The sequence below is a fragment of the Hypomesus transpacificus genome, chromosome 1 (assembly GCF_021917145.1).
Source record: "Hypomesus transpacificus isolate Combined female chromosome 1, fHypTra1, whole genome shotgun sequence".
NCBI classification, from domain to species: domain Eukaryota; kingdom Metazoa; phylum Chordata; class Actinopteri; order Osmeriformes; family Osmeridae; genus Hypomesus; species Hypomesus transpacificus.
Genome location: NC_061060.1, coordinates 7,499,490 through 7,521,320, shown reverse-complemented (window position 1 = coordinate 7,521,320; position 21,831 = coordinate 7,499,490). Strand labels below are relative to the sequence as shown.

The 21,831-nt window shown below is 48.0% G+C and overlaps 1 protein-coding gene across 1 annotated transcript; it reads left to right on the top strand.

Annotated features, from left to right (window-relative positions):
• The first annotated feature begins 12,083 nt into the window (after window positions 1-12,083).
• On the top strand, window positions 12,084-21,180 carry LOC124479825 (synaptopodin). The gene is given in 3 exon segments (XM_047038780.1): window positions 12,084-12,876; window positions 18,102-19,766; window positions 19,769-21,180. Coding segments are annotated over 3 exon segments (2,361 nt in total). The 5' UTR covers window positions 12,084-12,674; the 3' UTR covers window positions 20,263-21,180.
• Window positions 21,181-21,831: the final 651 nt, after the last annotated feature.

Below are 21,831 nucleotides of genomic sequence, written 5' to 3'. Positions count from 1 at the left end.
CCTCCATCCAACCCCTACCATCCTCCCTTTATCCTTGCTCCCCTCCTCCCCTCCCCCTCTCGACATCTCACTCCATTCCCTTTCCCAGAAGCGTGGGACAGAGCCATGTCTGTACTCACATTGAACTTTGGTCATGAAACAGGGTTGTACAGGAAGGACATGACTCTTTGAAAGAGGAGCGAACTGACTGTACGTCAAACCACTTAAGTCACCTCCCTGTTCTCCCATCCATCCATCCCTCCCTCCCATCCTTCCTTCCATCCATCCATCCATCCATCCCTCCCATCCTCTCCACCCCCTCAGTCCCCGGTTCCCTCTGAAAGAAAGGAAATTCCTCAACAGTGTGACTAGCCTTAGTACACACGCAGACATACATAGATACACACAAACACACACACACACATTGCTCATGCTAAGTAACCCTTGTTGACAGGGGGTCTCGTCTAGTTGGGGACCCAACCCTTCCTTAATGTTGTCCTGTATTCCTATGAGTGGAATAATAAGGCCTGAGAGATCACACCCTCTCTGGCCTGTGTTTGTGTCTCTGTGTGTGTGTGTGTGTGCATTATATGTACATACGTATTTTGTATCCAGTGGTGTGAATCTTTCAGAGAAGTTGAAAAGAGTCTCCAGTCATGTGAAGCTCAGAGATTTCCCTTACGCAGCTGTTTATCAAGTTGCCTTGTAAATTTGTAACTTTTCACATTGGAAATTCTTTCCTACGGTTTTGTGGGGTCGGATTAGGGAATTTTGAATCTTTTTACTGGCAAAAAACGATTTAGAACAAGTCACTGTGGTCTCTCAGAGCGATCACTGAGGGCCATAAAATGACAAGATTTACGAAGCCCCACTGCTTTTGGGTTATATATATATGACAACCTCAGGCAACCCCAAAAACATGGATTTTCGTTTATATTTACATATTGGGCAAATACTGCACAGACACAGTATGTTGTCATCTTACAGGATGGCTGGATGAAGACATTGTTTGTTCACTGTAGGCATGCGTGAGTGTGAAAGATGGATTATTTGATTATTGAGTGTTTTGAGTCTTGCAAGACAGCAGTAGCAACCGTTCCCCCTCATCTCTTGCCCCCTGATGGGTGTCTGATGGGTGAAAAGCTAAATATATGAATCCCATTCTGCTCCTTCATCATCAGTGTTCATAGAGGAGATGAATTGATGAGTAAAAAGCAGATGTTGCAGCCCACCTTTCATGCCTCCCTAGCGGCAGGACAGGGTCACCCCCATCCCTGTCAGATCCATCTGTCAGGCATCTGGTGGACAGTTCAGAGGGGTCCTCCTCCCTGGTTGTCTCCCTGGTCCTTGGAGCCTCAAAGCCTGAATAGCCCCCTACAGGAGCTCTGCAGCCAGCCTGTTTGTGAGCCCACCTTGGGTCCTCCCCTGGCTCTCCGCCCTGGAGCCTCCTGCCTGGAGCCTCAAGGACCTTCTCCTGGGGTCTCCAGAACAAGACCCCCTGTCCCGGCTTCTGTAACACGACCCCCCTTATAGAAAAATCATGAGACAGCCACGGTCTCTTTCCACTCAAGGTAATAGGACTCACTGTGACTGATTGTGGAAGAATCAGGGAGCGTTAAACTGGGGACTGTGATGAGCATAACATACAGTAGAGCAGGTCTCTGATGAACTAGAACCTGAACCACAGGAAGACCACTCATGATCATGCCTGGGTAAATGGCAAACCTTTAGTCATGACCTTGTGGTTGAAATGACATTGAGATTTAAGACTCGATACCTTCTCCTCTGACAGGGAAGCATTTTTATTTGTTATCTTTGTCCGGTAAAAAGAAAGGATTTTATAGACAGTGAAATGGTTTTGGCATTATGAATAAAATCTCAGTTTGCCGTCTATTAACAATCCAGTTCGCTCTGACAAGAATATTTCGGCATGCGAGTCATTTTTACATTAACTCAGGAAAACCTTGTTAATTTATTCCCCTGTGAGACATTGAAAACCTTCCGCCAGACATTCTCCGGGAGGGAGGTGGAGGTAGAGACAGAGAGGGAAAGAAAAAAAACAACAGAGCTTCCAATGTCCAAAGAATAAAAATACCTTGAGCGATGGAATGAAAGCTTCCTGACCTGCAGTCCTCGTGTGGAGCGCTCCAGACTGAGGTTAGAAGCCCAGGGCCCAGATGGAGGTATGGGGCTAATTGCTCCCAGACCTGGTCCAAACCGAGGACTACTAGCTGCACAAACACACTCTCTGAGCCACGGTGCGGAGGAATGTCAGCACAGGTCAGGTTAGCGTGTCGGGCCAAAACGCCGCTCTGCCCTGCTCACAGTAGGACAGGTTCAAACCGCCATGTTGTTTTCCAAGGGATGTGTCATGGCAGGACGTGCTTCGACACAATTGCGATAGGGTCAGAAGTTTGATGGGTCGTAATCAGGTCAATTAAATAGGGCACGGTTGAGAGGGGGAGTTCAGTGAGCCAGAAAACACGAGAACCACAACAAATCACGAGTCAGAGTTTGCTTTCTGCACGGTGCACACCACCGAGGCCCCCAACCTCTAGAAATACAGGATGACGTCATCACCGCTGACATCACCGCTGTCAGATCTCTCCGACACCAGCGCCTCATTTGGAGGACCAGATGGCAGCATGCCAGGCGCTCTGTCATGCTGGGTTCGCATGACACACGGGAGGCTTTGTCCCCGCTCGCCAGGTCAGAGGATGGACCACACTCTGACATGATGCTGCTCAGTTGATGTGAAGCTGCAGGTACGCACGAGCCCCTTTCATGTGCCTTGATCAGAAAGGCTCCCGTCGTGTGGGGGTCTGGCACAGAGACACACACACACCACACACACACACATACACACACACCACACACACACACACACACACACACATACACACTCTGGGGGTTTCTTGGAAGTCTCTATATTACCCGTCTACCGTGATCATGATGGATATTTTCAGTTCATTCGCTCATGTCATTTGCAGCAGGGGAGAAGAAGAACAAAGAGGATTTTGGAACCCAGAGTTGTGTGACACAGAATGAGTCCTGAGCGGGTGTGCCAGAGGAGCAGACCGGTGCATGGTATTTTGTTTTTGTCCCCTTGGTATGATTTTGATTGCGTTCTGGAGAGCGCTGCTCCAAACAAAGAGAGAGGCTCTTGTTGGGAGAATAATTACTTCCTTGTTTCCATCCATCTGTGGGGAGGGTGGGTCGGGAGTACAGCCCAGGTCCAGAGCGAAGAGGCACGTTGGTGGGAATGGGCAGAGCCAACGGAATCTGAAGGGAACGTCTCCTATCAAGACTTCCTCAGCTGCTCTGTTGTACCCGCATGGTGTCATCCCATAAACGACTGCTCACGTATTTCGAATCTAGAACTGATCAACCTGGGAATTCCAGTTTGGAACCCTGGCCCACTCAGAAAGAACCGGCTGAAGGGTACTTTATTTCAACCCTGACATGTTGCTATGGGCTGTTTTCTTCAGTAGCCCAACTCCCACCCACTTCCTTTGATTCTCTGACACTTCAGCACTGTGGTAGAGAGCATAGAGGCCTGCAAGGTGCTGCCAGACATTCCAGACAGAACACTCACTTCCTGTGGGGAGAGAGGTGACCTGTACTGGAGGGAGAACACCTCACAACTTACTGTTCAACACCCTTCCTCAGACATTGAGATGCAGAGGGATTGTTGGAGAGTGACACAGTGTAGTTTGATTAGAAACGTTATCTATTGTAGAGGACGGAGAAGACGGATGAAGAAATAATTAAATTTTTTGGTAAGGTTGATAACATGAAAGAGGAGGTTAGTTGTCCCGGCTACGAAGTGAGACTAATCACCAAATGTTCCTCGTTATCTTGTGTAGCAACATCCGGTGTTTGTTTGTTTTGGCCACCTGGTCTGCCTGCCTGCTACTTAGTGTGATTATGGACTGAGAGAGAGAGAGAGAGAGAGAGAGAGAGAGAGAGAGAGAGAGAGAGAGAGAGAGAGAGAGAGAGAGAGAGAGAGAGAGAGAGAGAGAGAGAGAGAGAGAGAGAGAGAGAGAGAGAGAGAGAGAGAGAGAGAGGAGAGAGAGAGAGAGAGTGTGTAGGGTCGGCCAGAGTAGCCTTGAATGGAGCTGATTGGAAGAAAGATCAACAGACAGGCAGGCAGTGAGACAGATGGACAGTCGTAGCCAGCTAACTGTGGTTATCATGGAACTAAGGGCGCCCTCACCACACGCTTACGCCCTGCCCTGTCTGCCAAAGACATTTAGACCACGGAACCACGTCATGGCGGGCCCCGGGCCAGAGATAAACCCACTGTAGCAGATCTACAGAGGCTCACTCACTGTTGATGCCATGCTAGCAACAGACCAGAATACTACATTAGAATACATTTACATTTTAGTCATTTAGCAGACGCTCTTATCCAGAGCGACTTACAGTAAGTACAGGGACATTCTTCCCGAGGAAAGTAGGGTGAAGTGCCTTGCCCAAGTACACAATGTAATTTGGCACGACCAGGAATCGAACCAACAACCTTCTGATTAATAGCCCGACTCCCAGCCATCTGACCCCCCCAGAATAAAACAATGTTTGGTGTTGAAGACAATGTTGTCCACAGTATCATCTTAGAGTAGGAGACTGAGATTAAAAGTGGTGTGGTATGCTCTCTCTCTCTCTCTCTCTCTCTCTCTCTCTCTCTCTCTCTCTCTCTCTTACTTTCTCTCAAACTGCCTCTCTCTCCTGGTCTCTCTCTTCTTCCCTTCTCCCTCTCTCTCCCCCCTCCTTCTCATCTCACTCTCTTTCTCCCTCTCTTTCTTCCTCCCTCTTTCCTCCTGTTGATACTAAACTGCTGCTTTGAAGGGTCCCTTGACTGTATCACATTACCTGGAGAGAAGGCCATGATGATGGTGCTAGTCCACTGGCTTAAGGAAAAGTGTCTGTGTGTGATTTTAATCAGTTCAGGTCCCAGTCTTAGCAAAGCACCTTTTAATAACTTCTCCTGGTACAGCCCAGATGGAACTGAGAGGGAATGCAAACCAGATCACTTAGGAAATTCCACCCTGCTCTCAGAAGCGAAAGGCCCTTTTCTGATGGAATGTGTGCTAACATTTCCCCTCAGCTCCTCGCTCTCCCACACACACAGCTGCCCTTCAGAGAGTCACGCCAGAAGAGAGAGAGAGATGGGGGGGGGGGGGGAGAGAGAGAAAGAGAGACAGAGAGGAGGAGAGAGAGAGACAGAGAGGGGAGAGACAGAGAGACAGAGAGGAGGAGAAAAAGACAGAGAGGAGGAAAGTGGCTCATGGCTGCCCTCCCATCTGCATGGGGTCCTGCACATAAACATCTTTGTACAGGTCAGGTCAAAGAAGAGAGGGAAGGAGGAGAGTGGGGAAGAAAGGGAGTGAGGGAGGGAAGGGGGTGAGAGAAAGAGCTGGGGGAAATAGGAAGGGGCCGACGCATTGGAGAGGTGGGAAAGTAGGGGGAGGAGAGGGAAAGGAAGAGTGGAGGCAGAAGGGGATGAATGTGGAGAGAGATGAATGGTCATGGTGTGTGACGAGGGGAAAGGGAAGGAAGAAGGGAGGATGAGGGAAGAGAGGACTGATGAGTAAAAAGCTACTTAAAGTGGCTTCTAAGTGATGGATCATGGAGCTAACTTGGCAGGACTAGCCATCCATCTACGAGGTGAATTATGGTGACAGGATATGGTGCCACACCAGCATCACACACTCTGTGGCGTTTCAAAGCCAGGCATTCTGGATTACATTGATCCTGAAATCCAAGTTTTGTAATGTTACATTCCCAAGGCAAACAAAAAGTTGTCTTTGGCCTTTGGTTCACCTTCCTGTGGCTTATGGGAACCCTCTTTCAAAACAGTGGGGTACCGCAAAGCAGGGGAAATGCACCATTAAGAAGCATGAGTTTAGCCCATGACTGCAGTGTGATTAGGATATTACTCCCATCAAAGCAAGGCAGGAAGCCAAACTAAAATGGGATGAAATCAAGCTTCAGAACAAACACAAAAACCTGGCAATTTTAACATCTTTAGGTATTAGACTATCTTATGCAGGAAATGCCATTAACCTTGTGTTTTGGAGATACATGAGACACATTCAAAGTCGTAGTTGTGAAATTCAGTTTGATCAAAAGTCAGTGGCATACAACCTTGTAGAACCTTCTAGAACACATAGAAGTGCCATGACTTACATTCCCATCCAACCCTGCATATGTATTTAACTTCTCCCTCAGTTCCAAGGTTTCAGTTTGCTATCTCAAGAGGAAACACGCCTATGTTCTCACAAGTCTACTTTAAAATTCATATCAGTAAGAAACAGTATAAACAAATGCGCCGGCATGGCCCACACTTTACCGTTTCCTTGCGTATATTTCTCTCTTTGTTTGATTTTTTTGGGTCCTGGACTGTATGGAGGGAAAAGGGGGAAAGGAGAAAGACTTAAACATCCTCAGATATCCCTGTGTTGAATATGAAAATATATTATGGCATAATGTGTTCAGTATGCAAGCTTGAAGGAAACCATATGAAAAGGCCCAGACAAAGAGCCTTCTGTGTTCCAAGTGCAACGAGCAACGAGCTAACCCTCCACCACCTCCCCCCACCCCTTTCCCCTCTGTCTGCTTCGGCTGAGGGAGAGAGAAAGGAGAGAGAGAGAGAGAGAGAGTCACACTCGGGGAGGGAGGGAGAGGTAGAAGGAGGTGTGCAGAGTAGGAGCAGCTGAAAAGGGGCAGTACAAACTATCCTCTGCACACAGACAGACCTAGCGGAGCTCAGGTGAGCAGCCTGCCAATTCTAACAACACACACACACACACACGCACGCTGGATAACAACCATTAGCCGTAGAAACGCTCATTGTTTTGTGAAATGCATGGCTGCAGTCTTGGACACTGTTAGAAGTCACCTGTAGTCAATTATGTTGATCTTCAGGGCTTTATCAGATCTCTGGAAGACAGAGAGGGGTGGGGGGAGAGGGGGGGGGGGAGAGGGGAGAGGGGGGGGGGGGGGGGGAGGCACCGTAGGGAAACGGAAGAGGGAGGGGAGACAGAGAAAGTTAAAACCGTTGTTTGAATAGATGACAAACATCTGTGTGCTGCTGTTGTTGTTCTTTGCCGCTGGGGATCCTGCAGAGGGGGGCATGCTAGTAACCAGCGCCGTGCTCTCTGGTGCTCTGCGGTGCTCCGCGGTGGTCTGTGGTATCCGCTAGCCTAGCCTATTGTCCTGACTGTGTTCAGAGCGTAGGCAGCCCACTGTAACGTTAGATGGTGTATCTAATGAAGATCCGAGCTGGACGCTGGGTTAACTTACACACGTAAGTAATTGCTTCCTGTGAGCACAACAGGTGAGGCCTATTAACTGTTTTACAGGGGGCCGACAGTACGTTTGGTTCGACCACATGTTTCCACATAAACTAGTCAGTGACATCCAACTCATTTGAGAGGGGTAACCCAGGATGCAGCCGTACCACGGAGCACTTTTTCAACAAGTTGTTTTAGTGTGAGGAGAACAAGTACAACGTTTATTCCACCTGCTCTGTTGGTTTTAGCATTGATGCTTTTCTTGGAGAGCCTAGAAATCACATGCATGTTTCGCCCAGTACCTTCGTGCTAGTGTGTTGATGTTAAAAGTGTTTTAGGCCCGTTCATTTAAGTGTTTTGGCAAAGCACTCCTTCTTGGCATCGTGTCCTACCACCCCCACCTACTATGGGTGTGTGTCTTCCACACCTAAGGTTTCCCACACTATGGCTTTCTGTGTGGATCGAGCTGCACATGTCAGACAATCCATTACAAGCTTTCCCCTTTTAGCGTGATTTACGAGAAAGAGAAAGAAAGACAGACAGAATAGGGGGGGGGGGGCATTTCTGAAGTCTGTAGTGATGGTGTTTTTGATGCCTGTCATCACCCCTGCACAAGCCAAGGCATGCGGGCCATCACAGGGTACTCAGAATGATGTAGCAGGAATGTCCGTTTTGGAGCACAAACCCAAATGATTTTCGAGTGCTGTGAGATGTCACTGAATGGCCCTTTGTGAGTGCAAGGGAGAGAGTGGCCCTGATGAAGCTGTGTGCGTTTATGCCTGAACAATTAGTGCATGCCACACTGTAATGGATCTAGGGCAGGGCCATGGAATATATGCACACACACACAGATACACACTCACCTCACAATCACACAAACACATATGCACTCCCCACACAAGCCTGCACACACATACAGTTTGTGGCCCTAGGCGTGTTTTCATAGCGGGATGTCAGTCACGGTCTCCCCCAGACGTCTTATTATGGGATAGGTAACGGATACACTTGAGATCCCGAGAGGAATGCTCCCTCACCTGCCGTCTCCACATCACACACATTCCACTGCGCCGCGTCTCCCGCCCCGCGGCCCCGCCGGGCCCACCCTGCAGCCGCAGAGGAACACGGCTGAAGAGACGTTGGCCTTGACGAAAGGGCATAGCACGGAGCAGGGTAGCTGTGAGAGCAGGGTGTCCCTCGTCGAGAGGGAGGTGGGGACGTGAATTATGAATCCCTCATTCTCTCTCTCACTTGTTCATCTGTGTCTGTGCTGCACCACTTCTTCACCCAGGCTGGAAAGAGCTGGCGAAGGGATGGGCAGCCTGCCTGTAAATCTGTCCCTGGGTTGAAGACACACAGGAACCTCATGATTATACAGTTAAACATCCTGAGGGGGGCCAGTCTCTGTAAATGATATCCCTGGTTTTAACGACCTGGGTCAGTAGGGAGCACATGAGGGTGAGGGGAGGGTTAGGGGGGGTCTGTGAGGGGAGGGTCTGGGGGTTGTGGTGGGGGTCAGAGGAAGAGGAGGTAGGGTGGGGTGGGGGGGACAGGTGGGTACCAAGTGGTACCTTTGAACTTGAACTTCAAGGTGAACGTAATTGGAGAACAGATGGAAGAACAGAGGGATGACATCGGATAGCTGGAATGATGGAGGGATGAAGGAGGTCAGGGAGAGTTGGGTAGGTAGGGTATTAGTCTGTCTCTTTGATATCGGTCCGACAGTGACATCATAATAACAACTCTCTCAGGAGACATGAGACATCTAACCCTAACTACAGTACATTTACCCGTCAATAGATGCACAGGTAAAATGTTCAGGATATTCACATGACTTGAACATATGTCTTAGTTTTGCTGGTAGTGTGTTTGCCAGAATCTTGTAATCTGTTCCAGTAATGTCCATTTAGATAATCTCACATATGTTCTTTGTCTTGTGAAGACTAAACAGTTCCAGTTTCGATCACGAAGAAGGTCGAACCCCTTTTTAAGTTTGTGTTTGATGTGCATTTCAAACTGCACTTGTCAGCCTATTGTTGCATACCTAAGAACCTTCAACATCAATGAGATCCTGTTGAAAACAGAGATCTCAAACTTCAATCTGATCCATTCACTCGCTGCCAGAATAATGTAAACTGACAAAACCAAATCCGATCATAAAATGCCGTTCTGCAGCTTCAACATGACATTCAGATGGAGGGTAAAATATGTCTGTTCTCCACAGATCAGGGGGAATCAAAGGTCTCTTGTCAGAGTTCCTAAACAATACTGTCCTTCTTCTCTGCCTCGTCTCCACACACACACACAAACACACACACGCACATACATACACACACACACACGCACATACATACACACACACACACATGGGTGCACTAGTGTGGAAGGCATTTACTGGAAACAACGTGCTGTTGTATTTGGGGGGCGATTGTCTTTATTTGGGGTTGTAACGGGTCACATGTGAGCGACTGCCTCAGCTTTTGTGTTGTGAAGGAGGGGGGAAAGGTGGGGAGGGGCAGGGTGGGGTGATTGGGAGACAGCTTGTGCACGTACAGTACAAAGATGACAACACGTCTGTTGTTATTTTCCTACCCCATCTTAGCTAAACAGCTCACCAGAGTAACACATCTCAAGAACCCATTGGGGTCGGGGAAACGTACTGAGGTCATTTTGAAAAGTAAAAATTCTCGAATTTCAAAGATTTTGCGACGTGAATCCACACAATCCATCTCCAAAATCCGATTTCAAGACCCACATTTTCCACCAGATAGGTGAAACCTTTTGTCTGGAATTGCTCTTGCAGGGCCCTCCTTCTTTTGAGAAGTGGTGACTCACAAACTCAACAAACTCAGCCCCCATGTGCTTCAAGGAGAGACAAGTCTGGTCAAGGATGAGGACGCCCCAACCCTGGTTATCATTTTCATGGTGCCAGTGTGTTTAATAACACAGTGGGTGAAGAATCCCATGATATGCTTTCTGGGATGTGTGACATGAAAGAGGATCCTGACCACAGGAGTTCTTCTATGAGAGCTGAAGACATGAGTCTTACTTTGTTTTTTTCCTAAAAACCCATCACACAGTACCGTACTTCATTCCAGCTTATATTGGCAACTCCAGACTACTGTTCAAGGGCCCAGCCCTGACGCAGAAAGAAAGCAGATACCTTTGGTCACTTTTCTGTGAGATTTACAAAATCCACAGCATAATGAGTTGTGATCTCCCTTACCCAATGACCCCCCCCCCCTTCCTCCCAGAGTGGACCACTGGATTTATCACCGTCAAACTTTTATTATGAAGGCGTTTCCCGAGTTTCCTTTTCCACCCTTCCACCATGCTAGCTCATTGTGGGGAGACAGATCTTCTGCCACACATAAGATGAGTGGGTTTCCTGCATGTATGTAGGTGGAGATTTATGATATTTGGCAGAAAAGATGCACATTAAAAAGCATGACTTGCAGGGGGGGCAGTATATTATCAAACTATGTGGAAACCACATGTCTTTCTCTGAAATATACATCTCTTAAATAGTGAAGTATTAAATTGCAGAGTTTGTTTCAAAACCCAAATTTCTTTGGGAACGCTCCGGAGGGACTTTCTTAGATAGCAGGCCCTAACTTTCATCTCACTGCAAACCGATGACCGCATGGTTCCTGGGGTATGTCTCTGTGGGGGACTGGGAAAAGGAGGAGGATTTAGATGCTGTGGAGAGCCTGAGCTGAGCCCAGACCTAACAAACAGCTGTAAACGGCTCAACGTCCCCATGCTATCTGCTGGTGGTTGATGTTTAGTCCATTATTCATCCCCACCAACATATATATAGGCCACAGTAGTAGTACAGTAGTAAATGTAGGCTACAGAAAGACAGCGAAAGTTCACTAGATAATGTAAACTGTTTTACAGCATCCAAATGTATAAATGTTGATGGGAAGAATAAACCCGTCTCTGATTTATCTTTCAGGTGGCAGTGCACACGAGGAAGACTCCTTTGGGACTTAGAAGATCAACTTCCCTAGCCTCAAACATCCCTTTGCTCTCGTTCCACAGTCTGAATGGAAAGCCAAGACTTATATAAATGAATGGAAGTCTACCAGGCTGGATAAACAGCTGACTTGCCTTAACACAGACATCAGATGACAAGACCTAGTCAAACACAGAGGTACCTTGAACAGGGCGAGTGAACCGGGAACTCAAGACCTGTGGTCCACTAAATAGATGTTAAAGATAACATCTCATCATTTGCTTAAAGCTAACATCCATCAAGCAAACATGTCTTCTTAAACTACTCTGTGATCTGAGGTTAAAACTCAGGGGAAGAGATCAATTATCGTGTTTATAGAAACTGTTTTCTGGGGGGGCTTAATGTACATGGAATCACAAAGGAAACCATCTGGATAAGATATAAACGTACAGATGAAAAACAATAAAGCAAATCCTGCTGAGGTCTTGAAGGCTCTGAATCCAAACAGCTCTTTGGAGTAACCTTTTAGAGTGAAATGTTATTCCTAACGTGGCCTTAACGGTAGGAAGCTGCTCTACATGGACCCCCTCCTCATCGGCGCTGCTGAGTTATGGTCGTCCAACATAAAGAGGGGATCATTTTCTGGAAAAGACTAATAATCTGTGGGAGAGAGATTGCACTGTTGTCAACAGACATGTTTTGGTGTCTCGCATAAGAAAGAAACGAGGAAGAGAAACGTCTGGGTCGGAAAGAGAGAAAGATAGAGAGAAAGAGAGGGGGAGAGAGAGAGACATAGAGAGAGACAGAGAGAAAGAGAGAAAGAGAGAGAAAGAGAGAGAGAGAGAGAGAGAGAGAGAGAGAGAGAGAGAGAGAGAGAGAGAGAGAGAGAGAGAGAGAGAGAGAGAGAGAGAGAGAGAGAGAGAGCAATAGACACAAATAGAAAACTGGACGGTTTTGAGTTTGCTCTTCTGCTCGATTCACAGAAAAGCACATCCCAATTGTGAAATATCTTTGGCCACCGTCCATGGGAACTGGTCCAGGGTGCTCCGGCGCAGCGTCTCCTGGGAGGTCCCGTTAGATTGTGAAGAGCTCCGTGTGTGAGGAGAGAGCCTTCCTCCGCTGAGGATCTGCAGGAGAACACTTCCAGGGATCACTGCCGAACGGAGCGACGTGACTGGCGGCCGTCACCCGGGTCATCCTTGCTGCTCCCTCACGGCTTCCTGGTCGTGTGTTTGCCTTTTCCTCTCCGTCGTCCTTGCTCTGTGTGCCCGAAAGGACTCGATCCTCCCTGCGCACTCCCAAACAGTGACCCTCCCTTGGAACGTTACACAGCTAGAGAGGGCTTCATCTGACCAGGGAGGAGGGGACTACTCAGGAACAGGACCGGACCACCTCAACAGGACACTAGATCTCCCTGAGAGCAGAGGCAGGATACTGGGACAGACATGGAGACTGAAAGGGGGCACATGTCTATCAGGAGGGGGGTAAGCTGGAGTCCTGGAGGGCAGAGGAAACCGCTCCAGGTGGGGCAAGAAGCGGTCGACCTTGTCACAGAAAGCAATGCCTCCTGGGATGGGAGGGACTACACAAAGGTCAAAGGGCAGTCAGCTTTGGCCTCCAGCACCAATCAGATGCCTCGAAAAGCAAGTGAGTCTGATGCCTGTTCATTGTGTCTGTTTACATTTAGCCCAGGCCATGTACAGCAAACAGCAGTTGCGTGCGTGTGCATGTGCGGTATCTGTTGTTCAATGTGATGACATTACACTCATGAGACTTGTTGACTGGAATAAGTAACTCAATATGAATCCCATTTGTTCAGAGAGGAGTTTTGAAAAGATGACAGAGGCACTTCTGTAACGCAGCTCAGATGTGCAGTAGAGTAAGTCATGGAGGAGAAAGGTCATTACTGAGCAGGAGAGCAGGGGGACGACAGTTACACTGAGAACACAGCCAGGACTTCAAACTTCAGAGACAGCCTCACTCTCAATGAGACATCTGTTTCCTTGCCGTTAAAACACAGCCTGCCCTAACTAGCAATGGAAATGCAATCAGCACACCACACTTGCTGTGATGGGCTAAATCTTAAATCAGTACATACCCACTGACCCTAATGGACTAAGTTGTGGTAGAAGTAGTTCGGAAAAAGAATCCATAATTGATTCTAAAGATCATTAGTCTCACAACAAAGATCTGAGCGTGTGTAGAAAAAAAAGGGCACAAACATGTTAGCCGAGTAGCATTGTTAGCTCGTAAAAACCTAATGGTGGGAAAACCTCCCTCAGACAGCCATAGGCTGACAAGCTGATTACAGTACATGAAGGTTATGACAATATTGTCAGAGTAGTCCATTAATAGAACCCAACACAGCATTGTGTTCTGAGGAAACTCCGCTCAGACACACCATGGTGTTCCGTGGACAGCCTCTGTCACAGGGCATCTATAGGTGGAGCAACAAGCCCTTTCTCTTGATAAGATCAGGAAACATCATTGGATTGTTCAATACTTGGCGTATAATTAAATGCTTAAGCAACCACAACAATAATGTTGTCGCAAGCTACTACCATGGAGCAGTGGCCCAGGCAAATCAGATAAAGCCTCTGCAGTGTTGATATATTGTAGTGAGGCAGCAGCAGGAGCAGAGCTGGGGTTGAACCTCTCGGACTGGGCTGTGTTCCCCGTGGGATTCAAGGGGAGGTGAAGTCACTCTCAGGCCAGTAACACCCCAGGACCTCTGTTAATCCCTGCCTCTCCACACTGCTCCACACATCACCCACAGGGCCCGCTGCCTCACCCTTTCCTCCCCCTCTCCTCCTCTCCCCCCCCCCCCTCTCCTCCCCTTCTCCCCCCTCCGCTGTCCCCCACAAAAGATAACATCCGACAGACAGAGTAATCTGACCTTTGATACACAACAGCAGCCTCCCCCCCCCCCACCCCCCCCACCCCTTCCCCGTATGCCTGACTCTAATCCTTCTGCTCTGCTTGCTGAGGTTTGGGGGGAGTTCTCCTGTCTGTCTTCATTCAGCCCCGGGGGAGTGGAGGTATGGAGATCAGAGAGAGAGAAAGACAGAGAGAAATACAGAGACAGAAATGGAGAGGAAGAGAAGAAGAAGAACAGCACTGATGAATGAGGTGAAAGTGTACAGACTAAGATGGACAGAAAGCCAGAAAGAGAGAGAGAGAGAGAGAGAGAGAAAGAGAGAGAGAGAGAGAGAGAGAGAGAGAGAGAGAGGGGGGGGCAGCAGTACAGGGCTTTTGCATCATTGCCAAGGGCCGAGTTATGTCTCTGCTGAAGAAAAGGAAATTCCTGTCCCTCCCCTGCATGTAGAGCTCTTGGGGTTCAGAGAGGGCACACACACACACAGACACACACACACACACACAGAGACAGACACACAGACACACACATCAGCCTGACAGACATACTGCCCATTGAGGACTAGTCCTCTCCCAGTGGTCTAGTTCATATGCACCTATGACTCGTGGTCTCCTCTGGTACCTGGAGTTCTTCAGACCCAAAGCCTGGGTCAGGGGTGACATGAAACTGATGTAGGCTCCCCTACATGTCAACCACAATACCTACAGAGAGTGAGGGGCTTGTTTGACTTGTGTTGGTAAATCTGAGATAGGGCAGTGTAGATCAAACTTCCTCCTCTACTGGCATCGGTTGGTAGTCCAGTCATGGCTGTTTCACTGTCATGGAAATAATCTGAAATAGCTGCTTTTTTGTCCTACTAAGCCTCTCGCTTTTGCTCTGTGTACATGTGCATCCAGTTTAGTCAGATGCAGATAAAGGCTATCAGTACTGGCTGGTGCTGTACCACCACACCATAACAAGATCAAGGTCGAAAAGTCTGTACACCCTCTGATAAGCGTCTATAGTTCTTTTTAATGATTTTGCTATGGGGCATCCTGGCCTGTTCTTGTTGATGCTTTGCTTCTTGGAATGAACGTTAGTTCTAGTTTGGAATTGCGAGGATCATGCGCGTGTGGAGTTGTTCAGTAGAGTGCGGTATTGAGAGCAAGACACTCAGCCTTTCCGCGCGCAGTGTGCGCTGGACTGGAGGCGAGCTCGGGCGCACTGTGGACCAGCATTTGCAACGAAAACGAAATCCGATCTTAGCTCTAGATTCAGAAAGGGGGTGTGGAGGTCTCAGACACAGTTAAATTGGAAAAGCTTGTGGAACTGCACAAAAGCGCGGAGTTCTGAATTTTAAAGGTAAGACAAGAAAGTGAGGATGCTTTAGCCCCATTTCCCGGTGACCAAACTACTTTTCCGTAGACTGAGCAACATTTTATCTGTATACTTATTTGACGTTTTCAAAATGTAAAATGCCTAACGATAAAGTTTGGAATGCCTTGTGTGGACTTGTATTCAACAAGTGTAAAATATATGTTTAACTAGTTAACTGTAGTGGTTTAGGGAAAGGGAACATTAAGCGACTGTTATATAACCAAATGCGCGTTATTTCATCTGCATGCCATCTGTAATACACTTTTAGCGTCAGTATCAGACACACAATTGAAAGTTAATTCAATTCAGTTTGTTGCCAGAACTCGGGTGGGCACTGATAACTGATGTCAATTTACTTGGCACTCCGCGAGATCTAATTTACGCACTGGATGACCTGGACTTTATCAAAGCATTTATTCTTACATGTATAACGTAGTTATTAATACATCAAAATGTAAAAAAAACGATGTTTTGTCATTTTTATACTGCCTAATTTAATTGCTTTTAAAAGCAGCTCTCGGTTCCCAACGTCATCTGCCTTCATATCAGACTAATTAATCATAGAATCCGCACGCCAGTGTCATCTGATAGGTAGTCTACTGTTCACCAGTGGCAGGGATTACCGTAAACATAACTAGTTCACTGGCAACATTCGTTAAGTGTTATAACAGGACAACATAAACCCCAGGCTATTTGCACTACAAACGCAGGACATCTTACTTTATTGGGAATCTGGAGTCAGTTAACACCCACGGTGACAGCTAGGCTATCAACAGGTAGGCCTATAGGCGCATGTTGCATTCTGACCAGTGTTTTGGTCAGAATTTCGAGGAATTTCACTTTTCAAAAATATTGTAAGCCTATGCCTTAAGATAGGTCATTGCGACTTTATTAGAAACGTATCCGAATGTCAATACGTAAACATCTTAATGTTGCTCCTTGTCAAACAATGTGATGCATATTTATGATGCAAGGGCATATATTTACATGAGCTTTTACCGGTTTTCAACGTGTCTACAAATATCATTCATGCAGGTGGGAATGCATTCCAGGTGTTAATTGCACGGAGAGGTTTCTAATCCTCCTTTAGTCATAACAAAGTCACCTTAATATTTTATAAAACAAAAACTCGTTTGAACGGTTGGTAGTACAATAGTTTGTTTTTCAACCATAGACTTTCAACTGCCTTCTGTGGGTTCATTCAATTAAGTAGGCTATAGATTTATGTCTCCTAAATCAAAGACAGATGCACTACATGCCTTCTTGGATAAAGCTATCGTTTCGCCTTTCAATGCAAGACTGCTCAGAGGCTGCGCCAGGAAAACGGTGGATAAAAGTTACAGCTGGCATTATTGAGAGTAGGCAATTGATTGGCACATAATTGTTTCAAACAGTATACCTGTATCCTCGCTCAAGAGCAAGATGAAAGGCTCGCTGCTGTGCCTGCCCTTCTGGGCCGGTGATTGAATTCCATCACGAGGAAACGCAACCATCCACATTCCAATCAATTACAGTGATATGTTGTTTTGGTGCCACTCCTCCCAAATCATGTGCTTTTGAAAATCACGGAATTTCACTGATGTGCAAAGGGTCTTATCTTTAACGTTGATTAATGATACTGCAGTATTCCGTGATTCCGTGACATGTCTGTTACACAATACACTTTGGAGGGATATGTTTCCCCGAATGCTGCAGATGGGCAGACTGCAGTGGCACTTGATAGGAGCACACAGTTCAAGTGTTTAAGCACCAATCCAGAGGCGTTTCCACTTAAAATCGTGAAGTGCTGAAATGGTTTATTATGCACGAGTGTTTGAGCGATAGCCTTGAAGAAATTACCAAAGGCATGTTGGAAACTCACGCAGGCTATTTTCTCGGCAGTTGAGGAATGCTCAGGGAGGGACTACCGCAGATGGCAGAGGAAATAGCCGAGCAGCGCGGAATGGAGCTCTTAAGCCCAGACAATAAACTACAGACACTTTCAACAAAAGTGTGTTGTTCTTTCACATTTTCAGCATAACGATCAGAAGCGCCAAGTCAGTGTTGGTTCACAACTGATAGGGGTAGTTGTTGTTGTTTTAAAGGGCTCTGACTCAAGCTTTATTTTCTCAGCTTTACTCAAACAGCTTCTCACATCTTTCTTGAGAACATGTTTATTTGACAACTGTCCTCGGTCCGGTGTATCCATTTCCGATGCCCCAAATCAGTTTATAAAAGTGCGAAGTGCAGACTGTTCTTGCTATGCAACATGAGTCATATTCAAATGTACAAAGAGCAATACAAGTCATTTGCAGAAGAAACTATTATGTGGGTTTTTAAATTGCATATTCCTCCCCAGACTTGTAAAGACTTTGTTCTTGTTGGTTCATGCTTCTCGAAAATTTACAAGCATTGTTTGAGGAATTATTTTTAGGACAGCTGCCGAAAGAGCTCGCTGTGTTTCAGAGAAGCTAAAGCAGTCCCTGTCGGATTAATAACGACGTTTTATCCATTTACCTGGAATCTTAAAGTTTAAATTAAATTCAAGTTCTAATGCTGTTCATTGTTTTCTCCTGTCATTTCGGTCTCTCTCTCTCACTCTCTCTCACTCTCTCTTCTTTCATTCCTTGGGTCTTTCTTTTTCTCTGTCTTTCCTCTCCAGACCTGACCAGAAGTGCCAGTCTGTCAGATAAGGATCTGAAGGAGGCTCGTGTGAGGAGTCAGATCATCGCGGCCCAGCTCACCGTTCCCTCCAACTCCAACTCCAGAGGAGTTCAGCTCTTCAACCGACGCAAGAAGCGAGTCAACGCCTTCACGCTCGAGAGTGGCGTGGAGGGTGGGACAGGGCGAGGCGCCGCGGAGGATGACAAGCACATTGGGCCTCCTAGGAACAATCTGACATGGGCAGAGAGAGCCAGTGAGGGGAAGGACCGTGAACGAAACTTGAAGAACATTGCCTCCAAACCACCCTGGTCTCCCACTAGGCTAGCATTCAGAGGAAGTGACATCATGGAGGAGCCAAGTGAACCTGTCCACGAGGTGGAGGATGTGGCGGACAGCGTCATACAGGAGAGGCACTTCCTGCCTGTGAACGAGAAGGAGGAGGAAGGGGAGGTGAAGATGAAGGAGGTGGAGGAGCTGAGGCAGGAGGCACATGTCGAGCAGGAGAGTGACGTCAAGAATGATATTCCCTCTGCTAGTGACCACAGTGGTGCAGTCCAGAGGGAGCCAGAGCCAGGTGAACCAGGGGTGAACGGAGCAATCCCAGAGCCCCAATCCCCCGGAGATCTCCATAATGGTTGCCATAGTGCCCCTGAGAAAGTGTCCGTGTCCCTATCCAAACAACCGTCTACCATCATCAACAGAACAGCCAGACCTTTCTTCTCTCCCACCACGGTCCAGTCCCCAGACACCCGGAGCCCAGTCATGGACATCCCCCCTGCTCCCTCTTACTCCACCCCCCCTCTCCCTCGGCCCGTGGCCTTCTCCCCTCCCCCTCCTCCTCCATCCTACCCCACCCCCCCTCTCCCAGCCTTTACCTGTCAGTCTCCGCAGGCCTTCTCCAGCCCCCTCTGCATGTCTCCCGCCATGTCCCCGTTGCCCCCCCCAGTGTGCCAGTATGCCCCCCCCTCGGCTCCCAAGGTGTCTCAGTATGTCCCGCCCACCCCTCCGGTGACCCAGTACGCCCCTCCCACAGCCCCTCGCCCCTCCACCTTTGTCCCAAAGCCCGCTGCGGATTGGAAGCCGCATGTGCAAATCAAAACGGGCATCCTGGAGGAAGGCGCGGCCAGACGGGGAACCAGGAAGTCCATGTTTACGTTCAAGGAGAAGCCGGTGATGGCTCCCAACCCGGAGCTGCTGTCCCTCGTTCAGGGGGCTGATGAGAGGAAGAAACACGGACCCAGGTGTGTGGTTGAGCCCGCCTCCGAGGAGGAGCTACTGGCCCTGGGGGCGGAGGCCTCCAACTTCCTGGCAAAGGAGGAAGTGAAGCTGGAGGAAGCCGCAGTGCCAGAGTGGTCCACCACCCTGAAGAGCTCCAGGACCCGAGCCCGGATGGAGCACAAGCCTGAGCAGACCCTCACCAACGCCACAGGGAAGGGGGCGGAGCTGTTCGCCAAGCGCCAGTCCAGGATGGAGAAATATGTGTTGGACAAACAGAACGCAGGCCAGCGTAGATCTCCCTCCCCCACCATGTCTCTGCCACCATCTTGGGTTTATCCGTCTAACATGCCGGGGCGGGTCAAAGCCATCGCTACCAACTCCAACATTAGCGATCAGCTTTCACGGACCTCAAGGCCCAGCAGCCTGTCCAGAGGAAGCCCAGCGTGAAGGCCCCGCCCCCCAAGCCTGAGAGCCCCCCTCTGGAGAACGGCTGTACCAAGATAGAGATGGACCTATCCAGGCACCAGCCCTACCAGCTCAACTCCTCCCTTTTCATCTTCAACCCCATCAAAGATCCAAGGAGCTCTCTGCCCAGGGGAGCACCGCCTCCCAAGCCTGTGGTCACGTCTTACTCCCGGCAGACCTCCCTGCCCACCAGCCCTTCTTCCCACTTCAGCTCCCAGGCCAGCTTAAGGCCAGCCCACGGCCTGTCCCCCCAGCACCCTCTCAGCCCTGTCGGAGGGATGGGACCTGGGGACCACTCTCACCACTACGGGGGGGCTCCCCGCTCCAGGCAGCCCAGGATCACCTCCCCTGTGTCGGCCTTCTCTCCCGAGCGAGTGGCCTCCCCTCGGTCAGGGGCCCAGGCACCAAGGCCCACCTTCTCTGCAAAGAAGGCAGGGATTGAACCGCAGGTGTGGAGGCCTTCTATCTACTTTTGATTCTCTGTTTACATGACCATGGCACAGCAAAGTGAAGGAGTGGTACAATACTGTAGATATTGCACACAGGATAAGCTTTGCATAGATTATTTTTGTAAACTAAAACATGGATGTCTTTTTTGTGTTTTTGTAGATTTAACAAGTATATTTTTAGTTATTGAATGAATTTTTGTATATTTTATTATAATCATATTAATGTACGAGAAGGCTGTCATGCAGCTGATCCCAAACAGCGATATCCCAAAATAGTAATTAATCACTTTAAGCCAAACATTGTGCTTTAAGACGTGTAAGTCACTCTATCCAGAGTCACTAAGTGCACTTCAGCAGTCAGGTCTGAATAACTTTGAGATGAGAAATGGCTTCACACATTTTCCAGTGTTTTTCTGCCTCAAGTCTCCAGGCATCCAAGTGACACTGCCTTACAAAGCACTTTAGCAGATGGTCTGGCGTCTGTTTTATGATCTATGATTTGCAGTTTAATATGGAATCACAGACATGAAAGTGGTGGTGAGGAAACTCCCTTAATGTCTTCATTTCTTTAGGGGAATCAGCCTAGTTTAGCTTTTCGATGCTCTCTACCAAATTATATGGTGTGTGTGTGTGTTTCAAATCTATTGATGTTTTTAATTGTCAGGCTGCATGCTATTTGACGTAATGTTTTATGACTCGACAGAGCAGTAATTCCAGGTGGACGGTTTAATCATCAAATAAAATACAGCTAGGAACATGAAGGAAGGCATCAAGACGTAAATCTTGATCTGATTGGAAGGAGTGGCCAGAATAATACTTTCTCACATGAAAGACATTTTTTCTTCTTCTCAGATCTCATGTGTACTTCTGCTGTCTTCCTGTCTCCTTAATGGAAGTCTTCTGTTTCCCTGTTTCTTTCCTGATTAAAGCTTTCTTCTAACCTCTTCCTGTGAACTGTCTGTACTTGATGTGCCTCAGCTTCGTTTCCTCCTTTCCTACTTCTACTTTCCCACTCTGTATTCACAGTTTATGAACCGCACGGTGCCTTTTTCTCTAATAACTCAACTAGTTACTGGACAACACAAGGGACTTAGTGTTCTCTTGATATATTGAGAGAAATATCATTTCCAGCACTAAAATGGTGCTGTTGTCGATGGGGAAACCCCCACTAAGAGCTTGAGCGATCACATCACAGACCTCTGACCCATTCCTTTGAATATGGGAATTGGCTCCAGGGTTTTACACCTTTCCAGAGATGGGTTGACCCTAGCATGACCCTTGCATGTCTGCTGTGAATGCTGCTCGCTCTACCCTGAGGCATACGTCTAGGCTCCACACACACCTTTTGTGTCCTAAACTGTCGTTGTCTGGATCCGAGAGGCCCCTCTCCGTGTCAGGAAGCAAACAGTTGCTGAAGGTGCAAAGCTTGGCAACAGCACCAGGAGAGTAACGGCACACCCCTCATAAAGGTTAGTCACCTCGGCCAGGCCAGCTGACAGAAACCTGAGAGACCCATAGGAGACCCGTATCATCTCTGATGTCCTGTCTTGAGGGAGGAGTACCCTGAGACAGTAGGTGTTGTGGCCTCTTTGTCGT